This window comes from Myiozetetes cayanensis, unplaced genomic scaffold (assembly GCF_022539395.1).
Source record: "Myiozetetes cayanensis isolate MyiCay16 unplaced genomic scaffold, myiCay2020 scf3, whole genome shotgun sequence".
In the NCBI taxonomy this organism is placed as follows: Eukaryota; Metazoa; Chordata; class Aves; order Passeriformes; family Tyrannidae; genus Myiozetetes; species Myiozetetes cayanensis.
Window position 1 is genome coordinate 62,503,721 of NW_026087521.1, and position 19,576 is coordinate 62,523,296.

Genomic DNA, 19,576 nt, shown 5'->3' on the forward strand with positions numbered 1-19,576 from the left:
ATTATTCCAAGTAAAGAAATTTTTTACTTAGAGTACTGGTTTGTGTTCTTACCGGTCCAACTGAAAAACACTTATTTCTAAAAATGGAAAGCGGTCCAGATCTGAGGAAAGTTAACGGAAGACCTCTACAGGAGAAAAATTTGAAATCCTTTGCAGACAAGAAGGATGACTAAAAGTCAACATACTAAAAGATGATAAGAGAATTAGTTCAGATGGTCTTCTCTATTTTTTTTTTTTTTTTTAGAAAAATAAAAGAATCATTTCAAGTTATAGAATTCTGTTCCTTCCATCAGAATTTTCAAGCAGTGGGAAACCACTCCTAACACTATCTAAAACTCCACATTTCAGTGCCTGTCAGTGAGTGATTTGTTCTTTCCCTACAGAGCCTAGTATGTTCTCCTAGAACCAGTTAATACTGCTTGCTGTCTATGGAAGAACCATTCCTTCGATCCTGCACTGCAGTCCTTCTCTGTTTATGTGGACAAAGTATGTGCACAGGAGACTCCCACACTCCCCCACTGCTTCTCATAAAGTACAAGCTTATAAAGAGATTTTTTTTTTTTATATGGCAACACCGCTTTATATTTTTTCAATATATCTTTCCCTTTTCAACCTTCTGTTTTCATGGCTTCATTAGGGGAGGGACTGATCAGAGACAAGGCCATGACTCCACATCTTTACACACTGGATCCTGCTGAACGCCGAGTTGCTGTTAGATCAGTGTCTTGCACAATGCAGATAACAAGAACATTTTATTGCCCTCTTGAATAATTAATGGATATTGGAGGTAGAAATTTATTGTATTTAGGAAATGTGATGCCACAGACCTTTCGTTATTCTACTGCAAACATATGCAAAATGTCTGGAAAAAGGAGGTTCTCTACAATTACCTGAAAGGATGTTGGAGACAGGTGGGGGTTGATCTCTTATCCCAAGTAACAAGCAACAAGAGGAAACGGCCTCAACCTGTGCCAGGGGAAGTTTAGATGGGACAGTAGGGAAAATTTCTCCATGGAAAGGATTGTAAAGCACTAGAAGAGGCTGCCCAGGGAAGTGATTGAGTCACCATCCCTGGAGGTATTTAAAAGATGTGTGGATGTGGCACTTGGGGACCTGGTTTAATGATGGGTTTGGCAGTGCTGGTTTAATGGTTGGACTCCTAATCTTAGAGATCTTTTCCAACCCAAATTATTCTATGATTCTATGGTCATGCAAGAGTAGCTAGAGAGGCGAAGCATGAAATTATTTAAAATTTTGTGTTTCAGGCAACACAGGTTAGAACATGCCAGGTTTTTCCCGCAATAGAATGTGTTCCTTGCTGATCACCTGAAATGAGTGGAAGAGTTGAGGATGGTGAATTCTTTATGTCAGAGTTAAGCTTCTGTAAACATAATGTAGGACCTGTTGGTAGAAACATGTTGCAAGAGCAAGCATGCCCTAGAGACTTCTTGAAGAAAAGAGATTTCAACCTTGCCAGGTGTGACCTACAATTTCACAATTGCGCTAGAAAATTCCCCAATACACAAGCTCATCTAAAACTGCTTCCATTTAGGAGAGCCGAGAGTGAGAAGTTAGTTATACAAAGGTTTAATTCTGCAGCCTCCCATACAAAATACTAATTCTTACTTTTGGTCGTATTCTGCCCTCTCTGAACACTTCTTAGGCATTCTGTCATTCTTCAATGAGAGAGCACTCTACCATGAATAATGTTCTCTCAGCTGCTAAGAGCTGTGACTTGTGCTGGCATGCCTTACAGGAAAGATGGACTTCCAGGTGAAAAGAAGAAAAATGGAAAGAATCATTAGATACAATGGAGGTGGGCTTAGTAAGGGCAGTAAGTGGCAGGCCAGAGAACAGAGTGGGGCTACACAGGAGCACACAGCATAAGGAAGGAGGCACCACCACAAAGACAGAATATTTGCACAAGGTTATTTTTCTGAACCCACAAATGAAAAAGACACTCTGATCATAAAACCATTGACGTCCTCAAGACTGTTCTTCACACCTGTAGTACCTATTTGCTTTGGTGACCACTCAGTCCTGCTGCTTTGGCACACCCTTATGGAGCACCAGACATACCTAATTCTGTCCGAGTAGTAACTGATGGGAAGTCCCAACAGACTTTTTTCTCTCGTGAACCTTCACTGCTTAATCACATTCCATCTTCACAGACATAGAGGTGGCTCTTCAATCCAAGCAACAAGCAAGCATTTTCCAAACATCTGTTCCACTATTGCCATTTCTGAACTCTGACTACCCTTGTAGTCAGGTACATAATCCTGGCCCTGTCAGGTGTACACACACTGCATTTGCCTGTTGGATATTTGACTCCTTGCGACTGAGGATTTTTTTTTTTTTTCCAAATCATTATACTAATATCAGCATTATCTGAAACAGGTACTCCTCCACTCATATGCTTGCCAGATCAGATGATACTGATTTAATTTCAAGTACACATAGTCTTTCTTTAACAGCTTGACATGGATACCTTTCAGTACACGTGTGCATTTCTGCTCTGCACAACTTTGTCGGAAGTAGCCAGTGTGCTGGGCTGTGCAGTGAGGAAGATGTTCTGTGATGGTCCCTTGTAAGGACACTGCCTTGATAATCCAACAAAATAGAGAAAGCACACACAGTTTCACAATTATTTCCTTAACATACAAACAAGGTTCTCTCACTGTGACAACTTTGTGTGAATGGCAGGTAGGAAACCCCTGCAATTTTCTAGCTGTAGTACCCAGTAATATGCAGAAACAGTCAGACAGCCATTATTAGTAGCTGGAGCATTACCTCCTAAGCCTCAGGCAAAGGTAAGTGAACTAAGTCTCTGCCAATAGGAAGTCCCAGAATTAGAAGAAACACAGGAAGAACAAGGTCTCAGAAAGATAGTAGAAAAGGGAGAACGGATTCACATTGGACTCTATCTCTAGGCTATAATGGTCCAATTGTCTCTAAAATCCAAACAGCTATGCACTACTGCACAAGCACTTCATAAGAAAACAGGAGAAACAAACCAAGTTGAGATGGATACCTGCTTCTCCTCGAAGGGCCTTCTCCACAGCAACTCCCCTCTCCTCGAGTTGCCTCTGCTTCTCTTCCACTTGTTCAAGCTGTCGCTGGATAATCTGTTCAGAGAAGAACAGAGCAGAACCTCACCAAAAGCAATTCTCCTGCTCTGTCTGCAGCACACATCCAGCACTGAGTGACTTCAGTCAAATTTGCCTTCCCAGAAACAAGTATTTGTATTCAACAATATACTGCTTCAAAAGCATCACAGGTCCATCCAGTAACACCCTCCCCAGTCCACTGCATCTGATCCCTTAACTTTAAAAACACCTTGACATTCACTTATTTGCTACAACTCCTATCACCTTCCTGAACACTGAACTGAAAGGTGATTCTGTTCAGTCAGCTGAGTCCCTAACTTGAGTTTTTAACAAATCCCATCACTAACAGATGGTGTCAATAGTTTTCCAGCAGATTCTGTGGTAAATTAAAGGTTAATTTGGTAACACTTCATCAACCAGCATAATCTAGCAATAAATAAAGCAATGATAGGTGCAGTTCCATCAGGTATAATCTGAGTATCACTGTTCCATTCAGTGTGTGATGCTTCACTCATCTCCAGACAGAGAGATATTGTGGGCATTATTGTTATAAATGTAAAATCATCATGACAGGTTTCGTGCCACTGCTCAGTGGTATGATAGCAAATTTGAAAGAGGGAGCAGGACTAGGGGACACTCATCCAGAGATTCCGTCTCTGGCTTCTCTTCTGACACACTCAGGACCATGGTGCTCCCACACAGAGTTAACTATCTGCCATGACAAGAGGACTGTGACTGTGAGACGCTACCTGAGCTCTGTGTAACCTCTTCAGCTCCTCTTGCTTGGCTTGTCTACGGGCAGCTTTCTGCACCCGCCGGGTCAGCTTGGCGTTCAGCTCCTCTTCTGTGTAGGCCCTCTGAAGAAAGGAAGAACAGGAGCACATCTTATTTACATGTTCAGAGGAAGGGGGGCAGGGGTGACCATTTTGTCTTCCAAAAATCTCAGGAGGGAGGTGTTCTGTCTTTGCCATGGCTGTGTCAAAAGTCAAGCTTCTGTAGGCAAAGGTGTTCACAGTGCAGTGAGCAACAATTTCAAGATCAAATCAGGAGTGAAGAAGCACATAAGCCAACTGCAAAGCTGTGCTTTTATATAACATCCCACCCCAGCCTTCCACAACTATATGAAAACTCTCCCCAAAGATAAAATCAATTTTTATTCTATTTCTCAATAGATTTAGCCAAAATGGATTTAGTTAAATCAATGAGTAGTGTGTAGAGGGGTCATTTTGATTTTGTTCTAAATGGGAGTAAATGCTTGTCTACATGAAGAGTTACAGCAGTTAAGACATTATTATAGACTAGTGTAGTTGTACTGGAATTCCCCTCTCCCTATTATGTTTTGGAGTAAGAACTTCCATAGCTGGGATTTATGCTGGTAATGATACCCTCTGTAAATTTGTGCAGCTTTTCAGTGATTATCAAGAGCAACCCCAAAAAACTTGCTGGTATACAACACAGGAAACAACCCTTAAACTAAGATTAGAATGTGACACCACCAGAAGCCACTCAAAAGGAGAAAAGCTATTTTTGTAAAAATAGAGAGGTTTTCCTTCTCTTCTGTCAGTGAAACTAGTTTAAGTCTTTTTAACATTACTGAAATTGGGTTAAGTATCTTTTCAGATAAACCAGTTGGATGTGTTGTAGTCTGGGAGGGTTTACAGAGTTCCATAGAGTCTTAAGAGTGTAAAAAAAAAAAAATTCACAACTGCATGAAGTGAAGAAAAGGACTGTTTTCTCATGTACAGGTGTGTAAGCCTTAAGGGACTGCTGTAAGCAGATGTATTCCACTTCTGGAAAAAGATCTCCTCCATGGACAGTCTTTAAGAACTTTAGGACAGAATTTTAAATCCTACCACCCTGGAATTTGCCTGATCTGGTTATTGTACTGCCACATTGGTCAGTCTACCTCTGGTTTATTGTTCTTAGTGAACAGAATTCAAGGTAGGATCACAGCTCAATTAAAAATCCCTCAGGTAGGTCGTTGGCAAACACCATTGTTAAAGTTTCAAGAAGCCAACACTTTACCCTTTCTTCCTTTTTTTTTAAAGCATGAAATCCACAATGATACCCAAATCAGAAGGTAAAATGACAGAGGGTGTGACTTTCCTACCCCAGGTAACACTGTTGTGACTGTGAAGACAGGACAGTAAGAATTTCAGAATGCAGCAACTTCTGCCTTGATTTTAGCTTGATACAGAGTTTCACTCAGATGGAGCGAACTCAACCATTCTGAAGGATGCTGATTAAAGTGCAATGATTCACTTGAACTTACATTTCAAATACTATAAAAAAATTTAGAAAAAAAGAATATGCAAACATATTAAACTGCCTTGACAACCAATCTGTTCTGAAGCTCACAGATCATCCACATCACTGTACAGTGGTGCACTGATAAACACATGCATTCTGACCAGACAGACATTTCGGAGCTTAATGCATTTCTGGCAGACAACCCCTCCAAAGGCTTTGCTGCCCATGTCTGCCACCATCTCCGGCATGCACAGTCAGTGTCGGTGGTGTTAGTGCACATGTGGTGGGGAGCTATGGATTCAATGGGTTAATACAGGGACATGCAATGCAACAATGGCCAGCTAGTGGGAATGGAGACACTACCTTTGACGAGTATGATCTCTTGAATGCCAAGGCGTGTGGAACATAGATCGACTTTAAAGGGGGAATGGTAAAGGAAAAAAAAAAAAATAAAACGCACAAAAATGAAGCAAAATCAGTTCAACATTGAAAACAGATGCACAGTAATAAAACAAAGTGGTTTTTCAATGAAACAAATTTATGCAAATGCTGAACATGACCCAGACTGATGAAGCACAATGGAACTTCTGCCCACGAAATCAAGTTTCTAGCACTCTGCTGAAGGTAACTAGTTTTGGTAGCCTCTTTAAAGATACAGTTAACCTGGAAATACCTTTTTCTAGAGAATTACTTGGCCTTTATCAACCTACAGTTTTATTGTCCACTGAGTAAGTACAGGAACAAAATTTTGGCTTAGGATTTGGAGTAATGACTTAGGTTGGAGGATGTTTGGTCTGAACTGGCTCAGCCAAACGTGTATTACTCTGTCACACAACTCTCCATTTACAATTTGATTTACAACCTCTCCTTAGGAGTTGTGTTTATTCCTTAGTTTTAAATTATCTATATTTCATAGAAATCATAATTTGCATTTAACTAACATAATAAATCTTCCTCACTGCTTTGTGAACTAAGAACAGCAGATGGACTCAGAGTGCATTATGTGTCCCTGCAGTAATGGAATCTCCTTGTCTAAAAGGAGAGCCTCCAAAGATTTGGAGGAGTAAAACTGTGGGAAAGGAGGAGCAAAATGAGGAGGGAAAGGAGGGGAGAAAGGAAGGGTAAAATGAGAGGGAGAAGGAGGGGGAAATCACTACTTTCTCTATCCAAGGATACTCTACACTACCCTGTACCCAAATATAAGGCAAGTAAAGTACTTAGCATTTAGAAGAGAGGTAAATTTCCCTTCATTCCATGAAGTACAGAAGGCATTGTGCCACTCGGGGTGAACAGACAGCATTTTGCACTTTCACATTCAATTAACTAAAACCAGTCACAAATGAAAAGCCAGAGAACAACACCAGCACGTTTGCAAACTCCAGTAAAAAGCAAGCTACTTGTGGCAGTAAAACACGTCTGACCACAACACCACAACTGTACAGGAACAATGACAAACACACACACAGTGACACACACCTACAAACATGAGACCCACAGGGCATTTACATTAGGAATTCTTTGCAAGATGCTTCTCTTGAACACACTACATTAAACAACACTGAATTAATTCACTGCTGATCACAAAGAATAGGCTAAACAGAGCAGGCTGTCTGGGAAGCAAAGCTCACTACGGTTATGAAAAAAAGCAGTACAAACAGAATTTCAGTTCAGAGGCGGGGTTCACATAAAAGTTATGTAGCACATACAGTAAGTCAGTTCTTACCCATAATAAGTAGCATGCAGTTTGTAACTCAAAAAATATTAACCCTTTCTCCCAATCAGTACAAACCCAGCTTTGTCAGTCTCGAAGTTTGGTCACATTTCTTTTGACAGCAAGGCATTCCAGTGTTTGTACATATGTTCTACATCCTTGGACAGGATGCAATGAAACCAGGTAAGTGGAGTTCTCAGATTCATACCCTCCAAATAAATGCATTCTCAAACTATTCTTTAGAAAACAGGCAGATGCTGAGCAAACAAATTCCTATTGTAACTTCGGCAACAGCAAATGAGGGAGAAGGAGGCACCACCACCATACCCTTGGTAGAGCTTGCAAGACAATTTTGGTATTAGGATTCCAGGCATCTGCCACTGTCACTTATAGTCCTCTCCAGTGCTTAGTGATATTTTTTTCTGCAAAAACCATTTTAAACCTAAGTAGCTCAGCACAGAAAAAAGAAGTGACCATTAAGGCACATCAAAGTCTGAAAACAAGTATGGACCTTACTGCGGCCTTGGCTCCTTCTGAAGGAGCTCACAGGACAGAGCAGGAACTCTGTAACTCTTATCTGAACCCCAGGTATTGGCTATCTGTCCTCTGGTAGCCCCAGGTACCTCGTTCTTCTGCATCTCTGGGAAAATGCAGAATTTCTCATGAAACGCCTTGAGGGCATGCAAGGAGGAATGGAAGGGGGAGAGAAAAAAGGGAATAAAATAAAAACAAAATAAATCTTCCTCTCAGAAGAGATCTAGACCAACTAGGGAAAAAGATTAAAAGAGAGATAAGTAAATACAGAAAATTCCTATTTAGTTCATCAATTCCTTCCACCAGCTTTAAATTCATTAGTTATTCTAGTTCATTTTACTACATATACATAGAAAGCATTTCACATGACACTTCAGTTTGCAGTATTTCCACACCTTTGCCATCTGAGCCAAGTGTCCTGGCATCTGAGACTGATTTGTGCACACTGGAGGACAGGTTTGAGACAGGAGGCACAGAGAGCTGTGTCTGTGACATTACCCTCCCAGATGGTCTCTTCTTCTTGAGCTTTTCTAACATGTGTACCAGGCACCACGAGGGAGGGACTGTGAGAACACAGCTTTCATTCTTCAGTACCAGAAGAGCCTTAGTGTTTGGGGGGGTCAATAAAATCTCTACTTATTCCTCCAAACCTTGCCAATTCTGTCTAGCGGAGCTTAGAGGCTCTCAGGAATGAAAGAAGGGCTCTCCATCACTATGATCAAGAAGTTCTTAAAGTTTTTCCCTTGTTTTTGCATTAATAGTGCCATTCTAAAATTGAATTAAATAGTTTAAAAGCAACTAACTTCGGAACTTTGCTCTCATCACTTATTTTCTACATATAAGTATGTGCAAATACATTAATCCTTATACTAAATCCTTAGGCCAGTGAGGAGGGAGCACAGTAAGCTCACTACCCTGGACCTCAGGAGAGCAGGCTTAAGCTTCTTCAGGGATCTGCTTGGTAGAGTGCCATGGGATAAAGCCCTGCAGGGAGGAAGGGGTCCAAGAAAACTGGTTAATATTCAAGGGTCACCTCCTCCAAGTTCAGGAGCAATGCATCCCAACAAAGAGGAAGTCAAGCAAAAATGCTGGGAGGTCGGCATGGATGAACAAGGAGCTTCTGGGCAAATTCTAGACACGAAAAGGAAGCCTACAGAGGGTGGAAGCAAGGACAGGTAGCCTGGGAGGAATATGGAGAAGTTCTCCAAGCAGTCAGGGATCAGGTTAGGAGGGCCAAGGCCCTGATAGAATTAAATCTGGCCAGGGACATCTAGGGCAACAAGAGAGCTTCTACAGGTACATCAGTGATAAAAGGGAAAACGTGGGCCTGTTCCAGAAGGAAAATGAAGATCTGGTTATCCAAGATATGGAAAAGGTTGAAGCAATCAATAGCTTTTTTGCCTTGATCTTCACCAGCAAGTGCTCCAGCCACACCATCCCAGTCACAGAAGGGAAAGGCATGGATTGGGAGAATGAGAAACTGCCTGAGGTAGGAGAAGGTCAGGTTTGAGACAATCTAAGGAACCTGAAGCTGCACAAGTCCATGGGATTACAGGTTCCGTGGGACCCAGCAGAGGAAGAGCCTAAGCCACTATCCATCATATTTGAGAAGCTATGGCAGTCTGGTGAACTTCCCACTGACTGGAAAAGGGGAAACATAATTCCCATCTTTAAAAAGGGAGAAAAGGAACACCTGGGGAACTACAGGCCAGTCAGTCACCTCTCAGTGCCCAGCAAGATCACAGAGCAGATCCCCCTGGAAACTATGCTATGGCACATGGGAAATGAGGTGATTGAGGACCTTCACTAATGAGGTTGCTTCACTAATGGCAAATTGTGCCTGACCAATTTGGTGGCCCTCTGTGATGGGCCGAGAATGGATTGAGAGCAGCCCTGAGGAGTGCTGGTCACAACATGACCCAACAATATGCACCTGCAGCCCAGAAAGCCAATGGTACCCTGTGCTGCATCAAGAGAGCTGTGACCAGCAGGTTGAGGGAGGTGATTCTGCCCCTCTACTCTGCCCTCACAAGACCCCAGCTTGAGTACTGCACCCTGCTCTGGGTCCTCTGGGCCACTATCCTAAAATCAGACTCTCAGAAAAAGTGAGTACTATCTCATTGTTATGTTTTTGCAGTAACATTACAGCCAGTGAAATTTACTCTTCTGACATTAAATCTGTTTTCTGTAGATTGTGGAGATGTTCACAACGGGGACAAAATTCACTCTTCTGACTGTAATATTCATTGTAAAATAATGCCACAGGGAGACAACAGATCCTTCATATGATAACAGGGGAGAGTAGCTTGCAATTGTGAAACCAACTTATTTTAGTCAGCCAATTTACAGGAAAGTTGGTTCCATGGGAGAAACAGTAAAACCAACAACATTAATAATCCAAGTTTCTGATGTGATTCTCTGAGTCTGTGATGTGCGTGACACGGGATGCATTCCCATCTACCTACCTCTCGTTTGGATTTCTGGGAGGAGCGTTCCAGAACATCGTCACTGGAGAGGTCAGAGTCCTCTGAGAAACTCAGGTGTTGACGGAGCTGTAAATCTGAGAAGCCGGGAATAAAAAGGGAAGTTAAAGGAGTGGTAACTGTCTTTCTGTAAACATTCCAGAACTCAGTTACAAGTTGTTTGACTGAGCATCAGAAGTACTTAGTCCTTTCCTGTCAGTCTCAGTTGCTTCACCTAGGATTCAGAGAGACCAGAGCAGCACTGCTCCACAAAATGATCAGGATCACTTTGAGCTTTGACCTAGAAGAGCATCACTTTCTTCAAATGTTGTTAGAAATAATGACCATGATTCTCCCTTTGTACTGTATTAATGCTCTTAGGACAGACACAGCACTTGGATGACAGCAGCTGGCACTATTTTGACTCTTTGTCCAAGGTCAGAGAAATGTTTTCAATCCCATTTATGGCTAACTTATTTACTGTATCCCACAGTGCCATTAAACATCTCTGCCTGCAACTGGTGGGCATGTGACAAATTTACATGAGGCTGCAAAATCCCTACTTCATAGATCAGAAAGTTGCCAGTTCACTGAGAACACAGGAATAACTGCATCTCTGCAGTCTTCAGCTTCCATGGAGCCAGGTGGAGAAAGAGAGAGAGAGAGAAAAGACAGACCACCCAAGTAAAGATGAGGATCAGATATAAAATAGGGAAGAAATGTCACAAATTCCAACTAATAGTGCTTATTTCTCAAATCTGCCTAAGGCAGAAAACAGATTTGCTTTGTACCTGTTGAGAGCGAAACTTTCAGTTAAGGATCCATTTTTCCCAGTGGATATCAACTCATTCTGTCAATATGCAAACACACAATTCTAGTCCCCAGCACTTACCCCGATCTGCCCACCTGACACTGGGGAGCAGCATTATCAGCACAGCAGCTGAATGACAAAGCAAGCCAAACCTACTTTCAAGGATACCAAGGAGTAGGAAAACTACATGGTGCAGAGGCACATGTCTGTTATACCTGCAGCTGTAATCAATGGAGATGCTTTGTGCTTGCCAGAATCCACAGTGGCACTACTTGAGGGAGTACTCGGGCAGGATTTGTCATCCGTCTTTTTCTTCTTGTCTTTCTTATACCCAGAGAAAACAGACTTCCATAATGACCTGGGCTTTGTTGCTTCCTCTGTCCCACCACTAGATTTGTCAGAAAGCCTGCTGTCATTTTTGGATTTCTTCTCCTTTTTGTTCTTACGAGGGGAGAAAAGAGAACTTCTTTTCTTACTCTTCCCACTGGAGCCTTCTGAAGAGCTGACAGACCCTTCAGGTCCCGCCATATCAGCAGGAGGAGTGGAGAACTTCTCACTAGTAGAATTATGCTTTCGTGTGGATCCCTCTGCTAATCTCAAGGCCAAATGCTTTGGAGACTCATAAAACAATTCTTTGGTCTTCAAGGGCATAGAAGATGCCTTTCGTGCCCTTGTGGCCGCAGTAGCAGCAGCTGCAGCCATCTCCATATCTTTCATCTTGCACAACTGCTTAGCCATGGCATCACGTAGAGCCTGGCTCTTGACAGACTTCTCTCTGGCTCTCATTCTTTCTTCAGCAAGCTCCTTGGCCTCCACAGAAATCTCCGGGAACAGTCTCTTCTTTTGATTGACCCCTCCTTCCATTGAGGGTGGACCACCATTTTCTTTGACCAAGGGCAAAACAAGTGGCTTCTCTGGCCTTGGCCGACTGGTAGGAGGGGTAAAGAACTTCTCGTGAAGGCTTGAGTCCTCTGTCCTGTCATCATACGTGTCTTCTACATCATCAGCAAACGGAATCTCATCCACACTTTCCGCAAAGGACTTGCGCACGTCTTCCCTCTTGGCCGGGGTTGTCTCCCTGGCAGCAGGGGCTGGCTCCCGGTGTCGGAGAACAGGAGGTGTTGACGCTGGTGTTGGAGGTGACCTGGCTTCAACCTCGTTATGCCAGAGCGCCTGGTATCTCTTTCTACGCAAAGTGGCTGGTTCTTCGTTCTGAGGAGGTGGTGGAGGCGGACTCGATGGGGGAGTGAGCATGGTAGAGTCAGAGGTGTTGAAGCTCTGGCTCGCCATAGTTCTCATGTTAGATGAGCTCTCCTGAAGGCCAAGTCCAGAACTGCTGGATACATCTCCCCGTACTTCACCGGAAATCTTTAGCTCTTTTTCTGATGGAGACTTTGGAGTGAGCAGAGAAATCTGCTCGTTTTCTAACTTGGACAGTCCCTGTCTTCTTGGGGCAGGCTGGGGTTTCACAGGATGGATCCTTTCATCCCCTGAAATATTCTTGCTATTAAAACTCTTCAGAGGAGTTGTCTCAAGAGCAGACACAGTGAAGTTCGTCTCTGGGCGTTTGTTTCTCTCTACCGGGGTGAGCCCTAAGCTCCTCCGGATCTCAGCACTCTTCATCCAGAACTCTTCCACAAGGCTACTCCGTTTCAGGGCTTCTTCTGCAGTCGTAGGGCTCCCCAGCTTTTCCACCTCACCATCCTGGCCCCTAAGGACCAGTTTGGCCAAAGGAGTAGACGTTAAGGCTGGGACAGGTTGGAAACATACTGGAGGCTCCACTGGGGATGGAATGGATGTTTCAGCAGAAGGCAAAGGCTGGGAACAGATAGGCATTTGAGCAGATTTTGGTGACGAAGCCAATGTTGTTGCTGCTGGCTGACACTCTGCTAGTGACGTAGGTGCAACGGCTTCTGGTGATGCAACCGGCTGGGATAACACTGGAGATGGTGGCACCAAAGGGCTCTTAACTCTCCTTTCTTTGGGAATTTCATCCTTTGGTCCTTCCTCAAGAACGAAAGGCTCAGGAAAAAAGCGTGCCTCTGGGGATTTTATTGCACGGTGTACTTCAGCCAGGGGATCTCGTACATCCTGCAAAAAATGAAAGAAGAAAATATTATCTCTCCCTTCAAATCTCCAACTCTGCGTACTGTGGTGGTCCCTTATCTCAGACAGATGTGAAGCAAGTCTCTCCAGGTCTCACCTGTACAGCACTTCTCTGCTGACTCCTGTCTGCTGCCGTGCTTTCTTAAAGCAAGGGACACTTTCTCTTTTAAGAGTAAATTAGGCTGCAGTTCCCTTGCCCCTTAATGGTCTGAGAAATTTTGGTTTTCATCTGCTACACCCATATTTCTAAAGAGCACAATTTGTTCTTCTACAGTTTAACCCTTTGGCAGGGGACTCCTCTGACTGAGATCCGATATTATTCTTTCCAATGGCATCTTTTGCTCCAGCTTTCTTTTGAATGCAGACACGTGACCACCAGAGCATGAACCTCCCTGTTAAACACACAGGTCTTGAGAACTGCATTCAGGCATTGTACTGATATAAACAATAACTCTGTCTGACAGAACCATTAGACAGTCCTCAAAAAAACCAAACAATTTTAACAGAAAGTCAACGTTGTCAGCAATTGCTGACAGCAAACCGACTTAGCCCATGATCTGTCCACCGTAAAAGTAAACTGGTTTATGTCAAAGCCCTCTAGGATGAAGTATCATGTTTTAGTAATTTCTTAACAAAAACAAACAAACAAACAAACAAACAAAAACCACTTGGAGGAGAAAAATTTGAACTGAACATTTTAAGGGTCAGGTACTTCCATCTCTTACACACCAGCAGCTACAAACACCCCAGTACACTTGCAAGCTGCCTGCCAGGGCTGACAATGTGAAGACCAACATGTGAAATGCCTCAATTCCTTAAGCTGAAATATGTTGAATTCTGGAATAGGGAAGTACTGCTTTGGTTACTACTAGAATTTTAAATCTGGTTTTGGTACATAAAAGACAGCCAGACCAGGACAAATAGGAAGCACATTAGTTATGGCTCCCCTCATTCATCATGTACACCTTTTGTTAACTGGGCACTGAAATTAAAATATCCTGGATTATTCTTTCTGGGCTTTGTGATGGGAACTGGTGTGACAGAGCTGCTACACTCCAAAGATAGGTAAAAAAGACAGTACATTATATTTTAAAAATAAATAAAATCAGATTTCAAGATCAATGTAAATTTTAGAGACAGGAAAGGAGAAAAGCCCACTGCTGTCAGCCCTCATTAGTTTATCCAACAAACTGCTTTATTGAACTACAGGTGGTAAGTGGAAAATGTCAAAGATTGCCTTTCTTACCTCTGCTTGTTTTGCTTTGGGACTAGCAGCTGGAGACAGAGGAAGAACACTGTCACTAGGTGCCTGGATAGGGATGGATGGTTTGCATGGATCTAGGGAAAGCAAAAATGTTCCAAAAATAAGAGATCATTAATATTCTATTTTTTTTTAATGTTACACACAGCAAGTAGTGACAAATTTTTCAGCTTTTTACAAACTCTAGATTGGACATCTGGAACATAGACAAAAACTTTTAAACATCCAAAATGGAAAACTTTTACAAGAAAAAGCAGTTACAGGGGTTCTCACATTTAGGAAGCTGTAATGAATGGATTCAGAACATTCATCTCAAAATGTCAATGCAAGCACATGCCTTGCCATTGAGAGGAGCGAGACGGTTCAAATCTAAGAGTCTCTTCTCTCAAATCCCACAAACGTACAGACTATCTCAAATGCAATCAAAATCATTCAAACGCTGATGAGAAGGCAACTACCTTCTGCCACGCTGCAAGAAGCAGCTTCTGCTTCTTCTTCATCTTCTTCATCTTCAGAGACCTTTAGTGCTGGTTGTTCTACACCACCCTGGCGTAAGCGAAACTCTGCTTCTGCATCAGATGCGATGTCATCTGACCACGGATGGGGCAGGGGGAAAAAAACAACCAAGACAATTTGAATACAAATCCATCAGGACACAGTGCTTCCTTTCTACTCACAAGGTGCTAATCACTTTCATAACCTGAACCCCTAAATGTTCCATTCGTTTTCTGGTGTGATAATTAGTCATTTAGGCAGTCAATGTAAGCAGTTAATGATTGGACTGTTAGTACAAGTAGTTAAATCAGTAACTGAAGTCCTGCCTTATCTGTTTTCTGGAAATTTTTCTGGCATATGCAGTTAATTTTACAACAGCAAGGGAAGGATTCTGGCACAATATTGTAGCCCTTTCCCAAATTTACTTCTATTTCTGTTATTCATCAGTATCAGTACAGAAAACGGACACAAGACACTCTGGTTATGGAGAGAAGACATGAGAAATTTGTTTAAAAATCCATGGCATTGAGGTTCTGGTCTTTCTTCTTGTCACTTACTCATGGCTCCCTCTTGACTATTCAAAACAATCTCCCACATCACTAAAAATAATACCACGTTTAAGTAGCTTCACACAAAGTATTTTCTGCCAATGCAATTGTGTTCACACAAGAGGTTTAAAGGCTGCACACGGTACCCTACCATCATCCAGCTCTGCACCCGTGTCTCCCTCTTCACCTGCCTGCCCTTCTGTGTCTGCAGGCTCTGTGCCCAGCTCATCCTCCACATCATTATCCTCATATGGAGCTAGAATATATTCAAATATTGAGAAAAAAAGAAAAGAAGACAAACACTACACAGTGAAAAGGTTCTACATTGAACTGTACCAACAGTTTATAGTCGAGATGTTTATTAATTACTGCCAAAACAAGAAATCCCAAAATGTGTCACCTGGAAGGACATCTGTGGTGAAAGGACACTTCTAGACTCCAAAGAATCAAGGAATGCCTGCCCTTGGGGAGTCTCCAAGGCATTTGCAGTGAAAGCAGCCAAGGCTTTTCTGAGCAACAGGCCTTGTGAAAAATTAAACAAGAAGGGGACTAGGAGGACATCACACCAGGATAAAATTTACTGTTTTTCCAGGAAGATTGGTTTTTCCTTTACCACACCAGAACAGTCACCACCACTCGACAGCATATGTGCATTAAGTCAAAACTGAAATCCTGCCATGTACCATGACTGTTCATCTTGAAATTGAAACAGGTTTTGAGGATGTAAGTCAGAGACAGAGTCTAGCTCTAGGATTGACCATTATTACATTTGGAAACTGTTTAATGCTGTGCAGCTACTGCAGTCTTTGGTAATAAGGTCTAAGAAAATTCATACGCTGTACAAGTACGTAGGGCACAAACTGAGATAAAGTAATTAAAATAATACATAAAAAACTTTTTTTCTGTCACAGATCATTAATTGAGATACTTTTAAATATTTTAAATTACATATTAAAAACTTTTTTTTCTTTTACAGATCCTAATTTGATTTGCTGGGTCAAAATAAAGAAAAGATTCTTGAATTGGCAACTCTGAAAATTCTGATATCTGACATTACTACTTCTGACAGGATTTAATTACAGGGGGAGAGAGACAAGACCAAAGTCTGGGGTCTAAATTTCATTATTAAATGATACTTTTTAAAATAACCCCTTAAACCTTACGACACATTATCCCATATCTAGTGCTATGGGTGATTTGTCTTTTTTTTTTTTGTTAAACATTTTCATAAAACATTATTTAAATATAAAAATTTAAATATTAAATATTCCATCTTTTTCCCCACAGTAGCAATAGTCAACTACAGCTTTAAAAGTGTGCAGTGAGTTATTATCAATTCATGTTCAGCAACATGCAAGCATTTAACTCTGTTGTATATCTTCTTGCCAATGTGTACACAGTCAGCAAGTGTTACGATGCACATCTGCTAATTATACACACAGGATATGGGTTCTGTAACAATGATAAGTTATATATTTGTAACCTTCTTGGTTGCACCTACTCCAGCAAACTAAGTGGTGCAGGTGTCTAGACCTGAAAGCACACAGTGCCACACTGTCATCCTTAGGAGGGCTGCAGGCACAATTCCCAGCAGTCAGTTCCCAAGGAAGGGCCCAGGCTGTTTCCACAGGCAGTCTGAACACAGCCCCCTGATCCTGGATGGCAAAAAAGTTGAGAGAACCACGGTGTGCCAGGTTCCCCCTGAGTCAGGGGGAAACAACCATTTATGTGACAGCAATGCTTATTAAGACAGTCTTGAAAACAAACTAACCCTCCCTAAAATTGAGGTCTTGCAGCCTCTCCTCTTTCTCTAATATAGGTCTTTGCTTATTTCAAAACACAGCCTTCAGTGGGTGGTTTGCCTTCTTCCTTCAACCTGAGAATTTCCTTTTTCCCATGTTCTATAGTATTATTAATATAGATAAAGATATGGGCTATTTTATTTTCTGTCAGCTACTGTGAAAAGGCATTTCCACTCACATGTGATAACGTACTGGTCTATTCCCTTATGTCAGAGGATTATAAAATCCAGACCCATACTGACATTGAGCATAGGAAACTGAATCACATGGCAAAGGTTGGACTTCCCACAGGGGCATTTTTAAATCTACTGAACAAAACCAAAACATGTTCCAGTCTGATTGTTGCTTAGGTATGCAGTAGCTTACGTTATTTTGGAAATGATAATGTCATGGGATGGTTTTATGGCAGCAGCAAATGTGAGTTATCTTAATCAAAACTGGCAAAAAACATAACTGATGTTAAGAATATCTGAATCCATTACATATATGTAGGTCTTCAGATCCAGAAACCATGAACTGACATGACACACACAGGTTGTTTTGGAGAGAGAGGAGAAAACCAGGTTTTAAACAGGTTGGTACACAAAACTCAATGGAAGATTACAGATGCATCGACAAGTAGCAACTTGGTGCGAGGGTGGATCCCACTCTGAGGGACATGGAGAGCTTGCAGGTGGCTGGTTATATTATACATATACTGTGCATATACATATATGCAGTTAAGGTAAGGAGCAAGAGGCCAAAAGCTGTCACACAGTAACTCAGAAGCTACACAAAACAGCAGCCAGAAACTGGGGTCAGCACTTGGTTTGTATTAGCTGGCAGCTGTGAGCAGACTGCTTCGTGTGCAGACATCTTGTAAACACTGCTGGCTTGCCAAAGCAGCAGCAGAAGCAAAGTTTTAAAGGCAAGCTAGCTATTCTGATGTGCCAAAGCAACTCAGCTGTACATCAACTACCCAGCACAAACTACTCCGCTGAATTAGATACCTTCACAGCTTTACAAAAATGTACCCCCCTTACTGTCACCCCAGAATCTTGATGCTCATGGGTTTTGTAATGGAGCTTAGAGGACCACATATAAAAAAGCAGGTGAGCTTTACAATCCTTCAACATTCCCGAGGCTTTCCTGAATAACATGAGACCCCAGGCCACAGGAAACACAATCACTATTCCTAAAGATCCCAGTTTCAATCTTATTATTCTTTCTTATTTTCTTTACTAGATAACTACAGTTTGCTACAGAGAACAGCCATCGCTCTAACCACTTTCTGCCACCTAATCTTTCACCTGCAAGAAAGCCCCACGTTCTTCCATTCTATGGGCTTGGGGAAGAATAACTGCTCCCATCTTCACTTCACAAAGCACACTGAAGTGCTCAGCTGGGTTCCTCCTTCTGCATTACTGCAATAACCCAGATAACCTGCCCTCAGAAGGGTTACCACGGGTGTGGAGCTCATGCGAGAGGGGTCTGTCTGAGCAAGGCGTGCATGCACACTCCCCTTCCTCCCGCCCTCCACTCCACTCATGCAGTAGCGACAGGGCCGTAAGTTCCAGGGTTAAAGTACCAGCTCAGCTGCTGAAGGCATGGAGAAGAGACGGGCAGGGTTATTGTGCATTGGAATACATAGAACATCACCAAACTACCTCCAGGGACCGTCTCCAGCCACGCCTGTACCGCCTCATGGCGTACGGAGGGAAGGTCGGACGCTGAATTTAAAAAATAAATCGTAAGAAATCAAAATTAGACCATCAGTCAGTGTCTAAAACAGAAGATTGACAAAGGGAAATTTTTCAGTAGCGAGTACAGGAGTAAAACCTACGAAATTTTAAACAACCGATTCCAGGTTCAAGAATTTAATTGAGGCAACACACAAATGTCAGGGGCCTAATTTTCCTTTAGGATCTGTCATGTTAAAAGGAAATGTGGATGGCACAGTGAGAGAAACACTGCATCTGACCAGCAGGTTGCTGCTACTGTGCTGTCCTTGAAACTCTACAGAGGAGGGAACCTAGGAGAGGAGGGATCTGAGCAACAAGAGAGGGGTGGTCATACCAGGGGTCCCAGAACCTGTGCTGCCCAGGTGCCCATGCCAGGAGATGAAGAAAACCTCCCAAAGCAGAATGAGATGGGCTTCTATGAACTGTCCTGTTTTCCCAGGCTTTCACACCAAACCTTATCACTGCTGCTGCTACTGACAGGCTGTCCAAACACCTCATATCACAGAACAGAGCTCAGCCAGGAACAATCTGCCTGCTGAACTCAGGCTGAAAACTTACAGCATCTCCACAAATACATATTGGCAACAGCCCTTTAAAACCCCAAGCTGCTGATACACCTGTACACACACGTACTACATAACAAAGTAATTGAAGCAGCTAATCAATCAATCAGGATTGTCCCAGTTTGACTGGGTTTTAGGGGAAGGAAATTAAAATACTGCCCCCATTCACAAAGGAATTTAGAAAGACCACAAAATCAATTTTGGA

At 42.4% G+C, this 19,576-nt stretch overlaps 1 protein-coding gene across 18 annotated transcripts in view; it reads right to left on the reverse strand.

The window, feature by feature from the left end:
* The window catches only part of MICAL3 (microtubule associated monooxygenase, calponin and LIM domain containing 3), a 180,486-nt gene that overhangs the window by 19,713 nt on the left and 141,197 nt on the right, over positions 1 to 19,576 (reverse strand). For 9 of the 18 annotated variants that reach the window (XM_050325242.1, XM_050325252.1, XM_050325249.1 and 6 more), the window contains 9 exons: positions 18,734 to 18,796; positions 15,437 to 15,541; positions 14,701 to 14,832; positions 14,228 to 14,319; positions 11,091 to 12,966; positions 10,068 to 10,162; positions 5,721 to 5,771; positions 3,857 to 3,964; positions 3,032 to 3,125 (listed from right to left, as the gene is read on the reverse strand). In XM_050325242.1, the coding sequence (XP_050181199.1) occupies positions 3,032 to 3,125; positions 3,857 to 3,964; positions 5,721 to 5,771; positions 10,068 to 10,162; positions 11,091 to 12,966; positions 14,228 to 14,319; positions 14,701 to 14,832; positions 15,437 to 15,541; positions 18,734 to 18,796 (2,616 nt within the window). The remainder of the gene's footprint in view (positions 1 to 3,031; positions 3,126 to 3,856; positions 3,965 to 5,720; positions 5,772 to 10,067; positions 10,163 to 11,090; positions 12,967 to 14,227; positions 14,320 to 14,700; positions 14,833 to 15,436; positions 15,542 to 18,733; positions 18,797 to 19,576) is intronic. The other 9 variants (XM_050325260.1, XM_050325255.1, XM_050325253.1 and 6 more) reach the window with 4 other exon arrangements.